The sequence below is a fragment of the Macaca thibetana genome, chromosome 11 (genome assembly GCF_024542745.1).
Source record: "Macaca thibetana thibetana isolate TM-01 chromosome 11, ASM2454274v1, whole genome shotgun sequence".
Taxonomy (NCBI): domain Eukaryota; kingdom Metazoa; phylum Chordata; class Mammalia; order Primates; family Cercopithecidae; genus Macaca; species Macaca thibetana.
This window is the reverse complement of record NC_065588.1, coordinates 44,901,345-44,915,153: the sequence shown is the minus strand read 5'-3', so window position 1 is coordinate 44,915,153 and position 13,809 is coordinate 44,901,345. Positions and strand designations below refer to the sequence as shown.

Here is a 13,809-nt window from a genome sequence, read left to right as displayed (position 1 = left end):
CAAATTACAGGCAAGCAGGCAGCTGCCTTAGGTCTTGACTTGGCTGAAAGTGTAGAAAACCCCTGTGATTCTTGAGACCCTGGCCCACCATTTTACTCTGTCACAGGTACTTAGTCCATAGCCTAGGGCAGGAGGCATTTTACACAAGACTCCACTATTGGAAGGACTAGTCCTCAGCACAAGCTTTTCTTATCTGTCCCTCTCCCATATGGTTCAAGGTCACCCTCAGCCATATTCTCAACAAAGCTTAGCGTGATAGAATTCCCATTCCTGTCGTGTACCCTTGCAGTGCCTCTAGGTGGAATGTGGAGAAATGGAGTGGCTCCACTTTTGCTGTGTTTCTGAACATGTATCTCTTGCTATCAGGACTTTCTGCTCATCCCTCCTGGCACACCAAGATCCTCCACCTTCCCTTCACTCCTGCCACTTCATATACTGGTTATCCATGGTATAGAAGACAGGATTAAACTGAGAGGACTTTTCCCTGACTCTGAATACATGTAGGAGATAATGATATGGAAGACCATCAGTTTGTAAGTCTTAAACAGATTAACTGAGATAAATGTTCCCTGACACATAAGAAATCAAGTTGCTGGGCGCAGTGGCTCATGTCTTAATCCTAGCACTTTGGGAGGCCGAGGAAGGCAGATTGCCTGAGCTCAGAAGTTCGAGACCATCCTGGCCAACACGGAGAAACTCCGTCTCCACTAAAAATACTAAAATTAGCCGGGCATGGTTACACATGCCTGTAGTCCCAGCTACTTGGGAGGCTGAGGCAGGAGAATCACTTGAGCCTGGGAGGCAGAGGTTGCAGTGAGCCAAGACTGTGCCACTGCATTCCAACCTGGGTGACAGAGTGAGACTTGGTCTAAAAAAAAAAAAAAAAAAAAAAAAAAAAGGAAGAAGAAAGAAGAAATCAGGTCAGGTTTAGAGATGAGGATAAAGAAGATGAATGGTGGCATGAAGGAGCTAACAGCTACTTGTCACCATAACATGAAGCTTGATGCCAGCAAATTAAAGGAACTATTCAGAACTAGTATCCTTAGCTCTACTTGCTTAGGGGCACTGACCTTATAGAGGTTCCAGACATAAGCTTGTTCAGCCTTGAAGTCCAATCTTTCCACTGGCTTGCATCTTTCCCACTTTCCGTGGCCAACTCTGAGGTTGTCTACAAGTTATTAGTCTTAGATTTATGTAATGTCTCAATGCCAATGTAGTATTTGGTTATTTATCGTAGAAGTGGTTAGGGGTGGGGAATCTGATAATAGCTAGATTCTTTTTTCTTTTAAAAAAAGGCAGGGTAGCCGGGCGCGGTGGCTCAAGCCTGTAATCCCAGCACTTTGGGAGGCCGAGACGGGTGGATCACGAGGTCAGGAGATCGAGACCATCCTGGCGAACACGGTGAAACCCCGTCTCTACTAAAAAATACAAAAAACTAGCCGGGCGAGGTGGCGGGCGCCTGTAGTCCCAGCTACTCGGGAGGCTGAGGCAGGAGAATGGCGTAAACCTGGGAGGCGGAGCTTGCAGTGAGCTGAGATCCGGCCACTGCACTCCAGCCCGGGCTACAGAGCGAGACTCCGCCTCAAAAAAAAAAAAAAAAAAAAAAAAAAAGGCAGGGTCTCACTTTGTCTCCCAGGATGGATAGAGTGCAATGGAGTGAACATGGCTCACTGCAGCCTCGACTTCCTGTGCTCAAATGTTCCTCCTGCTTTAGTCCCTGAAGAAGCTGGGACTACAGGCACATGCCACCATGCCCAGCTAATTTTTGTATTTATTTATTTTTTTTTTTTTGTAGAGATGGGGTTTTACCATGTTGCCCAGGCTGGTCTCAAACTCCTGGGCTCAAGTGATCCACCAGCCTCAGCCTCCCAAAGTGCTGGGGTTACAAGTGTGAGACATTGTGCCTGGCCTAGATGCTTTCATACAGGCTTTTCAATTATGCATTTTCCTTAACTAGGAAGTCTTAGGATCCAAGTTATATCTGATTGTTGTAGTCTACATTCCCATATTCTATTTCTATTTCTGAGCCTTCAGTCATGAGCTCAGAACTCATTCTGGGCTTTGTTACATGGCTGCGTTGGTTGGACAAATGCCAGCTTTGATCCTGGGACTGCGGCATGTGATGACATACACCCCCTCTCCACATTCTGTGTGTCTCTAGCGGGGAGGGGGAAGCTGGCCATAGAACTTTATTGTATTTTCTGATTACTCACTTATATTGCCCCCTATGGCCTTCTTTGTTCCTAAAGTAACCAGAGACAGTGCTTCCTAGAACCAACCCTACAAAAAACAAAGGGATAAACAAAGCCAAATGGGAAGCTGGATCAAGGTTTGAACTCTTTCTGGGCAGAGAACAATACCTGGTATGGACTAGATACTGGGAGAGGGAAAGAAAAAGAGGGTGAATTACGGAAGGAAGCTGGCAGGCTCAGCGTTTCTGTCTTGGCATGACCAGTCTCTCTTCATTCTCTTCCTAGATGTAGGGCTTGGTGCCAGAGCCCCTGAGGCTTTCTGCATGAATATAAAGAAATGAAACGGAGTGATGCTTCCATTTCAGGTTCTTGGGGGCAGCCAAAATGAGGTCATTTGTCCCTCTGTTCCTGGTGGGCATCCTGTTCCCTGCCATCCCGGCCAAGCAATTTACAAAATGTGAGCTGTCCCAGCTGCTGAAAGACATAGATGGTTATGGAGGCATCGCTTTGCCTGAATGTGAGTTCCCTGCTTCCTTGTTTCATCCATTCCTCATGTGATTCTCGCCTCCATTCCCTCTTTCCTCCACTTCGCTCCTCCGCTTTTACTTAATTATCTAATCATCCTCTTTTCTGCTCATTTGCATACTCTTATTTCATGTATGTATGTATGCATGTATTTATTTATTTATTTTTGAGATGGAGTTTCACTCTTGTGGCCCAGGCTGGAGTGCAATGGTGTAATCTCGGCTCACTGCAACCTCTGCTTCCTCGGTTCAAGTGATTCTCCTGCTTCAGCCTCCCAAGTAGCTGGAATTACAGGCACCCACCACCATGCCTGGCTAATTTTGTACTTTTTGTAGAGACAGGGTTTCACCGTGTTGGCCAGGCTGGTCTCAAAGTCCTGACCTTGTGATCCACCCGCCTCAGCCTCCCAAAGTGCTGGGATTACAGGTGTGAGCCATTGCACCTGGCCCCATTTATTTTCCTACCCTTTCTTTCTCTTATTGTCTGATTTTTTTTGGAATTCTCCTTTGCCATCTTTGGAGATTGGCTGGAAACCATTTTTATGTCTTAGAATTACAATTCCTCCTGTATGCGGATCCTGGACATCTCTGTGGTATCTGTTTCTCATCTTTCCCTCAGTCATCTGTACCGTGTTTCACACCAGTGGTTATGACACACAAGCCATAGTTGAAAGCAATGGAAGCACAGAATATGGACTCTTCCAGATCAGTAATAAGCTTTGGTGCAAGAGCAGCCAGGTCCCTCAGTCAAGGAATATCTGCGACATCTCCTGTGACAGTGAGTAGCCTCTATAACCCTCTTTCTCTGTTTTTCTGAGGCCTGCCCTTGGGATAATCTCCTTTTTAGTGCCAAGCAGACCTCGGGCTTCGTTGCCTTGGCTCTACAAAAATTGTGGGACTTGAATTGGCAGTACTGGGTAAGAAGCTGTTTGGATTCTTCATGGTCATCAAATCCCCAGACAACTAGTTCCCTGAGGTTCGGGGGTAGACAATCTGAGCAGTCTGAGAGTCTTGGAATCTTATTCTCTGCATTTTCAGGGTAAGTCAGTTGATGAAGCTGATGATTCCTCCAGAGATATCCCAGGGAAATGAAGGAAGTCCCTACCCAGGGTTAGACATTACCACATTGGTCCTTTCATATAAAAAGACAACAGGCACAAGCCTTGAGTTTAGAGAACCCACTGGATCCAGGGGTTAGGGGAACTCAGTGAATTTCTGGGTAATACTTCTCAGCTCTCTCATTCCTTTCCCTGTAACTCCTGCCAGAGTTCCTGGACGATGACATTACTGATGACATAATGTGTGCCAAGAAGATCCTGGATATTAAAGGAATTGACTACTGGTGAATCCTTATTCTATTATTTCCCCATCCTCCTCCTTACCCCGTTAGCCCAGCACCCCTTTCCTCTTACCCTATCTCTTGGTCATTTAATCTAGAATACAGTCTCTGAAACAAAACTTACCTAGAGACTCAGGTTTCTCTTATTAAGCCTCTCTTGCTCCACTCCTTGGTAGCAACTTTCCTAATAAGGGGTTGCCTAATGGAGGGCTCAGACCCAGGCCTCCTTTCACTTAGATTTGGACATCTAATTCCACTTGCTTAGTTCTATGCCCTCAAGCAAGCTGTTGGTCTCATTGCATCTCTTTTTTTAACCCTACAATTTTCTTGGATTATTTTTTTATGGACTGTATTCCACTTGATGGCTTGTGTCCCTTGACATCAGGCCAGGAATGTCTTTCTGTAATTCTCATCCACACTCTTTTACTTCAGCCTTCCTGGGAATGAATCTAGATGGAAATTCAAGCCAAGATTCAGTCAGCTAACTCACCTTGTCCCTTTCTCCATTATCAGGTTGGCCCATAAAGCCCTCTGCACTGAGAAGCTGGAACAGTGGCTTTGTGAGAAGTTGTGAGCATCTGCTGTCCTTGGCATCCCTGCCCACTCCACATTCCTGGAATGCCTCTTTCCTAATGCCACCTCAGTTTGCTTCTTTCTGTTCCCCCAAAGCTTATCTGTCTCTGAGCCTTGGGTGCTGTAGTGACATCACTGAACTCTTGAGGACTATTTTCCGGAGATGCCTGAGTGGTGCACTGAGCTCTAGACCCTTGCTCAGTGCCCCGATGGCGCTTTCACTACAGCACAGATTTCACCTCTGTCTTGAATAAAGATCCCAATTTGAAGTCACTGGCTGTATTTTTTTTTCCCCCTGGAGGGAAGGGGAAGAAATAGGATGAGTAGGTGGACACCAAAGCCGTAGGTCATAGCCACCTTCTGTCTCTACTGAAGAAGTAGACTGAATTTACAATAGAAAGGTGAAGGTTACTTTCTGCACCAACTCAATGTGACAAACTTTTATTGATCACCTAATCTATTCAAGGAACTGTACAGGGATCCAAAGTTGGCTGAATACTGGCCGGGTGTGGTGCTCCCTCCTGTAATTCCAGCACTTTGGGAGGCTGAGGTGGGCAGATCGCTTGAGGTCAGGAGTTTGAGACCAGCTTGGCCAACAGCGAAACCCTGTCCCTACCCAAAATACAAAAATTATCCAGGTGTGGTGGCAGGTGCCTGTAATTCCAGCTACTCAGGAGGCTGAGGCAGGAAAATTGTTTGAATCTGGGAGGCAGAGGTTGCAACGAGTTGAGATCATGTCATTGCACTCCAGCCTGAGTGCTCCATCTCAAAAAACTAAAACAACAAAAAACAAAAACACAAAGTTGGCTGAATGGCCTTTTCCCTCAAGGACTAATGCAAGAGATAAGATAAACATTAATAAATAGTTACAATATAAGGAAGAGAGTTATAAGCATCATGAGAGAGGTTAGAAATGTGCACTGGGCATTCACAAAAGGAAAGATCATTTATATTTGGAGGGGATGTTGGGAAAAAGGAATCAAGAAAGGGTTCCTGAAAGGGAGAGCATTTAGGCTGGTTTTAAAGTCTGTGTGGGATTTTGACAAGTGGAGATGTGGGGTGGGAAAAGGAAGAGCATGGGTGGGAACCCAAGAATCTGAAATGGGTGACTTGAGGGGGTTGAAGGATTTCTTTATCCTTCATGAGGAGCTGTGAAAGGAACTCTTCCTGTCTCTGGAAACCAGAGAGAGAACAGGGGCCTTGACAGTGATGCTGAAGAATCTGAGAACATGGGACGTTTTGGTGTGAACTCTCCACTCCATTATTTCTTCTTGTGCTTTACTTGTTTTTAAGGAGAATGTTTGCAGGACTTCATTCATTTAAATAATTATGGGATATGTTAAAGAAGAATCAGGACATTTGGGTCCTAAAATCTGTTTCTGCTACTTTTTGATGGTCTGAACCTGGGCAGGTCATCTCCATTCTCTGTACCTCAGTTTCCTCATCTTAAAATGAGGATTTTGGTCTAGATAGTTTTCTGAGATCACTTCCTGCTTTAACAATCCAGCATTCCAAACTACAGTTTAATTTGTCACACTCTGAATGAACTGAGAATGACATTCGCATTGTTGCTCAGCTCCACAGCCCTGGCCTTCATCCTACAGAGAAGACGGGAAAGTTCACCTGTGAGGGCAAGTACACCGCACATGAGTTCATGATCTTCAGGAGCCGTTGCTGAAGGAACTGACAGTAAGAGATTTATCTGTAGAGAGAACCTCAGCCTGAGGTCAGAAGATCAAGAACAGATAGAGGCCGGGCGCGGTGGCTCAAGCCTGTAATCCCAGCACTTTGGGAGGCCGAGACGGGCGGATCACGAGGTCAGGAGATCGAGACCATCCTGGCTAGCACGGTGAAACCCCGTCTCTACTAAAAAATACAAAAAACTAGCCGGGCGAGGTGGCGGGCGCCTGTAGTCCCAGCTACTCGGGAGGCTGAGCCAGGAGAATGGCGTAAACCCGGGAGGCGGAGCTTGCAGTGAGCTGAGATCCGGCCACTGCACTCCAGCCTGGGCGACAGAGCAAGACTCCGTCTCAAAAAAAAAAAAAAAAAAAAAAAAAGTTAAAAGAAGCCAGGGAACTGGCATGAAAGACATCTTTTTCTTTTTTTCAATTATTCATTGGTTACAGTGGGTTATGATACAAATGTTTATAGATGCGTACTCTGTACTAGTACTGCAGAGCAGTTTTTCTGTGTTTCTACTCAGTTTAATTGTAGTGTGTTGAGTTGTAAAATAATTCATGTATTAAATCAAATAAACAAACAAAATGCCATGTTCTTTGGTTCAAGCAACACTACAAAAGGCATTTGGGGTCTGCATTTGGAATTCTCAGGCAAACTCTCTCTTGTTCCTAGTCTGTACTTATTTTCCCCACACTAGCTTATGTGTGTATATTTTTTGAGACGGAGTTTTGCTCTTGTTGCCCAGGCTGGAGTGCCGTGGCATGATCTCGGCTCACTGTGACCTCCGCTTCTTGGGTTCAAGCGATTCTCCTGTCTCAGCTTCTGGAGTAGCTGGGCATAGGTGCCTGCCACCATGCCCAGCTAATTTTAGAATTTTTAGTAGAGATGGGATTTCACCATGTTGCTCAGGCTGGTCTTAAACTCCCACCTCGGCCTTCTAATGTGCTTGGATTACAGGTGTGAGCCACAGTGCCCGGCCTATACATTTTTTAATTTCAATGTCTAATATGGTGTCCACTGAATTATGAATTCTTTTGAGAAAATGAATCAATAAATCTATATTTGGAGGAGATGTTGCCTCCTTTATCCAGTGAGGTATGGCTGGATCAGCTTCATGGCATACACACCAGTAGTCTTCTTCACCTTCTCCTCCTCCTAATTGTAAATGTTGAAGGTGTACAACTTGATGTTCTGTTGTATGTATACACTTAAATGATCACCACAATCAAGCTCATTAACATATCATCACCTCACGTGATAACTTTTCTTTTTCTTCGGGCATAGAAGCAGGCTTGATAGATGCAGTTCTCTTGGCATTTGGGTAGAAGCAGGACAGGAAACTGCTGTTCTCTTCCTGAGAACTTTCTCCAGAGCCAGATAGGAGGCAGCATGGCAACTGAGCATCTGTTTTGCTTTCTCTACCTCCTTATCTTTCCTTTAGGCCTAAAATGAAGCTCTAAGCCAAGTAAAGGTCTGAAGTCATCCAGACTAATGTGGAAGCGGGGAGGCTCCAGGGAGTGGCTCTCAGACAGCAGACCATTTACTGAGCTCTGCGTGAGAAAGACTCGAAATGGTTCACAGCAATACAGAGTTTTGTTCTCTCCTCTTATCCTGCTTTCTCCTCCCTGCTACTTTTCCCTGACACCTATCTTGTTATGAAGACAGGAATTGTATTAGATAAAATCAAATATTTTTTTCTTTCTTTTTGAGATGGAGTTTTGCTCTGTTGCCCAGGCTGGAGTGCTGTGGCAGGATCTTGGTTCACTGCAACCTCCACTTCCTGGGTTCAGGCAATTCTCCTGCCTCAGCCTCCTGAATAGCTGGGATTACAGGCATGCGCTGCCACGCCCGGCTAATTTTTGTATTTTTAGTAGAGATGGGGTTTCACCATGTTGGCCAGGCGGGTCTTGAACTCCTGCCCTCAGGTGATCTGCCCTCCACCGCGCCTGACCTCTTTTTTGTCTTTTTTTGATGGAGTCTCTCTCTGTTGCCCAGACTAGAGTGTAGTGGTGCAATCTCAGCTCACTGCAACCTCTGCCTCTCTGGTTCAAACAGTTCTCCTGCTTCAGCCTCCCAAGTAGCTGGGATTACAGATGCCCATCACCACGCCCAGTTAATTTTTGTATTTTTAGTAGACATGGGGTTTCACAGTGTTGGCCAGGTTGGTCTTGAACTCCTAGCCTCAGGAGATCCACCCACCTCAGCCTCCCAAAGTGTTGGGATTACAGGCGCGAGCCACTGTGCCTGGCCTCAAATATTTCTTTTTATGTTTCTTCTCCCACTTCTCCTTCTCTCTCATCCTCCACTTTTTTCATTTATTGAACATTAATTAAGAGCCTATTAGGTGACAGGAGGTACTAGATATTGGGGATACAGAAGCTATTAGAGGTTTTGCTTTGAAGACCCTTATACTTTAGAGGGGGATACTCCCCTCTTCCCATTTCCTGAGATCATGCAAGAGAAAAGACTTCAGGTGATCCATATTAATTCCTTCCTTCACTGCTTGATTTGTCACCAAATGGTTATTAAGGATACACTGTTTGCTAGGTGCTATTTTATTTATTTGTTTATTTAGAGATGGGGTCTGACAACATTGCCCAGTCCAGAGGGCAGTGGCTATTCACAGGTGTGAGCACAGCACACTATAGCCTTGAACTCCTGAGCTCAAATGATCCTCCTGCTTCAGTCTCTCGGGCAGCTGGGACTACAGGGATGTGCCATCACACCTGGCTTAGGCTCTACTTTAGCCGCTACTTGTTAAGGATGAAGACAGGAGGAGACACTCTTATTTTATTTGATTTCTTTCTTTCTTTCTTTTTTTTTTTTGAGACAGAGTGTTGCTGTGTTGTCAGGCTGGAGTGCAGTGGTGCGATCTCAGCTCACTGCAACCTCTGCCTCCCGGGTTCAAGCAATTCTCCTGCCTCAGCCTCCCGAGTAGCTGGGACTACAGGCGTGAACCACCACACCAGGCTAATTTTTGTATTTTTAATAGAAATGGGGTTTCACCATATTGGCCAGGATGATCTTGATCTCCCGACTTCGTGATCTGCCCACCTCAGCCTCCCAAAGTGCCAGGACCACAGGTGTGAGCCACCACGCCCAGTCTATTTGATTTCTTTCTAAGATGTTATGGGATGTAGATCTTTAAAAGGACTTTTTGGCATGAGAACAAAAGAGGAGTTGGGTCACAGTGCCAAGATGGGACTATCCAAGAATGCAGAAGGACATTTGCTAGTGGTCTGATAGGTTGATTTACCTTTTGTGCATAGACATAAGTAAAAGGGAGAGGGAGAGGCAGGAAGAAGAGAGGTAAAAACAGGCAAGAAATGAGAGGAAAAAGCATTAGCTATAGAAATGGCCAGGGATGCCCTGAGAATTTTCTTGTATAATGACTGCGCCCCATCTGATGGGTGTTACCTGCTCTGTGACAGTTTCCTCATTGCCTTTGGCTGAGAGCAGGGCATTGGAGGAAGAGAAACTAAGGTCTCTGTTTTGGAGAGAGATGAATGCTGAGGTAGCTGAGTGGTGACAGCTCTTCCTCCGTCCTTTTTCCCCATTACTTTTCCTCCTGCTGAGGCAGGGGCATTGGGCTACAAGGGAAGCCTGGACTTCCTGGCCAGCATCCTCCCCAGAGCCACCTTTACCTCCTGGTTCTTCAGACTGTAGATGAGGGGGTTCAGCAGGGGGATTATCACACTGTACTGCACAGAGAGCACTTGCTCTAGGGCTGAGCCGGATGCAGGAATCACATACCTTGAAGGGAATTGGACAGAAAAGCCACTCATGGCAATGGTGACAATACTTACTGTTGGCAGCAACAATTCAGCCCCTCCCTGCAAAGACTCCCCTCCCTGCAAAGGAGGTCTTCAGAGCTGACTTTCTCTGGTGGCAGCATCTAGAAATGGCTGATCTGTGAAAAGTCAGTCATTTCTGCCTTCAAACACTTCCAAACGTAAGTGAGCTCACACAGAAAGTTACAGGAGCTGCCCCGAAGAACAAGCAGTTCTGCATCATATCAAAGGCTGTGGGTTCTAATAGAATTAATATTTAGGACAGATAAAAAGTAAAACAAAATAGAATTAATAATAATTTCATACACTTCCATAGCATTTCATACTCTTCAAAACATTCTTCCTTAATAGCTATGATGATTATATGAGGAATTTTTCTCTTTTTCCTGTTTATACGCAACAGTACAGAAACACAATGTTCTCACCTTGTGATGACTGTTCATGTAAAACTATACGCTCAGTTTAAAATGTTGTCATTACTTACCAATAATGGTGATTTTATGATGTACAGCATTTTGTATTATTCTATGTGCATTTTCCTGCGTTTGCTATTTTGAGTCTACATGGTGAATAAAACAAAATTTGGAGTCAGAAAAAAAAAATAATAAAATAAAATAAAATGTTGTCATTATTCCCAACTTTTATGGCCCTGGGAATTACCCTCAGAATCCTTGCCTATTATTTTTATAAAGTTGAGTGGCCTATTATTTGTATAAAGTTGTCCTTTTAGTTGCATTTTTCTTTGGTTTGGAAAAGAAACCAAAACTGGTAAAATGGGAGATGAAAATGTGTTAAGCACATAATATGATTCCAAATTATAAGATTAAAATCTTGAGTACATTTTGCTAAGTACCACTCGGAGTATCTTCCAAAGACGCACTAGTATTATTATTTTTTTGCAGTGGCACCGTAGTTATCAGAATAGACTATCCCGAGGATATTCCTTGTGGGTTCCAATGTGTTTGGTTATTTAAAAAAATAGTCATTTTACTGTTATTTTTGTCTTTTAACTTATTCTTTCTAACATTTCTGTGAAGTAAGTAGTCACATCCTTTATGGCAGATGAGGAAACTGAGACAAAGGGAGACGAAGAGATTAGTGTACAGCTCAGTTGAGCTCTCCTGGGCTATTTATTTATTTATTTTTCTTTTACTTATTTTTTCTTTCCCAGCCACTAGACTACAGGTACTGGACTATTCTTATCATCCATTTCCATCCTTGGCTTCTCTCTGAATCACAGGCAGGTGAGAAAAGTATTGAACAATTTGTGCAAATCCACCTTCAATTTACTAGTAGAAAGCACAGGCGTCGATTGTTTTGTCTCCTAGTGAGGGAGGACTAGGCAGCCAGAGCTGTCGATGTTTGAGAAGCATGGTAAGGAAGGGCACGGATCTTGGTCCAACTTGTGGCTCCATTACTAGCTTGTTCTAGGACTGCTAAGAAATTACCTGATTACTTCCTAAACTCAGGTTCTTTACCTAAAAGTGGGTTGATAATATTTCTCTTGTAGTGTGGTGCATGCTAAAATTGACTTGGCAATGTAAAGCAGCTGGTGTACAGTAAATGGCTAGTAAATTGCTACAACATACGTAAGCTTTGGCGACATCTCCCAGTAGGAAATAAAGATGGCATACTTTTCAAAGACAGGCTTTATTTTTTGTCTAGCACTGAATAAAAATCTAACAAAGGTTCTCTGATTTCTTTTTGAGAACTCCCAAATCTTAGGTTAATGAAGTAGAAAAATCTTTATCTTGGTCTAAACTCATTTTCCAGAATGGACAATTGAAGCCTTAGAAGGAAAATAGATTCTGTTTTTTTTTTTTTTTTTTTTTTTTTTTTTTTTGAGACCTAGTTTCACTCTGTTGTCCAGGCTAGAGTGCAGTAGGGCAATTTCCGCTCACTGCAACCTCTGCCTCGGAGGTTCAAGCAATTCTTCTATCTCAGCCTCCCGAGTAGCTAGGACTACAGGTGCACGCGACCACACCTGGCTAATTTTATATTTCCAGTAAAGAAGGGTTTCGCTATGTTGGCCAGGCTGGTCTCCAACTCCTGGGCTCAAGCGATCCACCCACCTCGGCCTCCCAAAGTGCTGGGGTTACAGGCATGAGCCACCGTACCCAGCTGAAAATAGATTATTTGCAATGCATATAGCTAGTCCCTGGTAGAGCCAGAACTAGAGCCCAGGCCTTTTGAATGTCTTGCTATTTTGTAATGCTCTATTCTGCCAACGGAGACCACCTAGGGTAAGGAATATCCCACATTTATATTCAGGGGTATAGAATGACATACCTGAGAACTCCTGAAGTATAAAAGATGGTGACCATAAGGAAATGGGAAGAGCAGGTGGAAAAGATCTTGTTCCGACCTGTGGCAGAGTTGATCCTCAGGGCTGTTTTGATGATACAGCTGTAGGAACCCAGCAAAAGGACAAGGGTGCCAAGGCCCAGGACTGACATGGTGGTGAGAATGGAGGCGATGCTAGCGCAGGGGTTGGAACAGGTCAATAAGAGCACCGGAGGAAGCTCGCAGGCAAAACTGCGGATGACGTTAGGGCCGCAGAAGTGCTGCTGAGCAAGCAGGAGGGTGTTAATTAGGCCAGTCCCGATTCCTATGGCCCAGGATGACCCCACCAGGCCAGCACACACCCTTCTGTTCATAACCACCACATACAACAGCGGATGACACACGGCCTGAAACCGGTCGTAGGCCATGACCGAGAGGAGGCAAGCCTCAGTAGCTCCAGAAAATATGACCAGGGAGATCTGGGTGAAACACTCAAGGAAGGATATTGTCTTCTCCTTAGAAAGAAGGTTCTCTAGCAGTTTAGGCACAATAATTGAGGAATTGAAAGCATCCAGGAAGGAGAGGTGTCTCAGGAAGAAGTACATGGGGGTGTGGAGGTGGGAATCAGTACTGATCACCAGCACCATCAGCAGGTTCCCCAGTAGTGTCAAGAGATAAATCGCCAGGAACAGAACAAAGAGCAGTGCCTGAACCTGAGGGTTGTTGGACAGTCCTAGGAGAACAAACACAGTGACTGTGGTCATGTTGCTGACTTCCATGGAGCACTCAAGTTTCCCTTTTGACTGACAAGAACTGAAAAGAATGCTCCAATGGGTTATCAGTGTCAGGGCATGCCCGGGGATGAGGCATTGGCAGTAAAGCTTCAGGGCAGACCCAGGACAGATTCTGTAGTGGAGGCAGCTTTGCCATGTCAGGCTGCGTCAGTCCTTTCCAGCTTAGGGCAGTAACTTATTTGCCATAGTGGAGAAGGTGGGGAGGAAAAGTTCAGAGAATCAGACCTAGAAAGGAAGAAGAGAGCAGGGATTATTCAGGCTGGAGAAGGAAGCGAAGGGAGTTGATACTGAGAAGTGCTATTCTCTACTTCCAAAAGGAACTGAGCTTAAACCACAGGAGGGCTAACTGGTATAGTGAATAAGCAATAAACATTTTGGCTGACCATCTGGATGGCAGACCATGATGAGTGTCTGAGTGTCTGATAGAAGTATTATGAGACTTGGTCATGGTGCAAGTTCTCTCTCGGCCACTGTAAGCTCATAAGCCACTTAAGTTTCTAAAAAAAAAGGTCTGGGAAAAATAGATGGTTTCTAAAGTTCATTCCAGATTAGATTTTTTTTTTTTTTGAGACAGAGTCTTATTCTTGTGCCTAGGTTGGAGTGCAGTGGCACAATCTCAACTCACTGAAGCCT

The 13,809-nt window shown here is 44.7% G+C and overlaps 2 protein-coding genes across 2 annotated transcripts; one reads left to right on the top strand and one right to left on the bottom strand.

Annotated features, from left to right (window-relative positions):
- Positions 1 to 425: 425 nt before the first annotated feature.
- LALBA (lactalbumin alpha) lies at positions 426 to 4,901 on the top strand. Its single transcript, XM_050746961.1, has 5 exons — positions 426 to 533; positions 2,558 to 2,709; positions 3,336 to 3,494; positions 3,983 to 4,058; positions 4,569 to 4,901. Exons 1-5 carry the CDS (start codon positions 511 to 513, stop codon positions 4,627 to 4,629), a joined length of 471 nt encoding a protein of 156 aa, XP_050602918.1. The 5' UTR covers positions 426 to 510; the 3' UTR covers positions 4,630 to 4,901.
- A 4,997-nt stretch (positions 4,902 to 9,898) lies between these two features.
- On the bottom strand, positions 9,899 to 13,161 carry LOC126930182 (olfactory receptor 8S1). The gene is made up of 2 exons (XM_050746940.1): positions 12,389 to 13,161; positions 9,899 to 10,061 (listed from the first exon to the last, which is right to left on the bottom strand). The coding sequence occupies exons 1-2, from the start codon at positions 13,159 to 13,161 to the stop codon at positions 9,899 to 9,901; spliced, it is 936 nt and encodes a 311-aa protein (XP_050602897.1).
- Between the last annotated feature and the right edge of the window lie 648 nt (positions 13,162 to 13,809).

Excerpts from the sequence above, each read along its gene's own strand:
- LALBA (XM_050746961.1), top strand. The coding sequence starts at position 511 with ATGATATGGAAGACCATCAGTTT. Across the intron at positions 2,710-3,335 it reads AGGCATCGCTTTGCCTGAAT|TCATCTGTACCGTGTTTCAC; the intron begins GTGAGTTCCCTG and ends TCTTTCCCTCAG. Across the intron at positions 3,495-3,982 it reads CTGCGACATCTCCTGTGACA|AGTTCCTGGACGATGACATT; the intron begins GTGAGTAGCCTC and ends AACTCCTGCCAG.
- LOC126930182 (XM_050746940.1), bottom strand. The coding sequence starts at position 13,161 with ATGGAAGTCAGCAACATGACCACAGTCACTGTGTTTGTTCTCCTAGGA. Across the intron at positions 10,062-12,388 it reads TATACTTCAGGAGTTCTCAG|GTATGTGATTCCTGCATCCG; the intron begins GTATGTCATTCT and ends ATTCCCTTCAAG.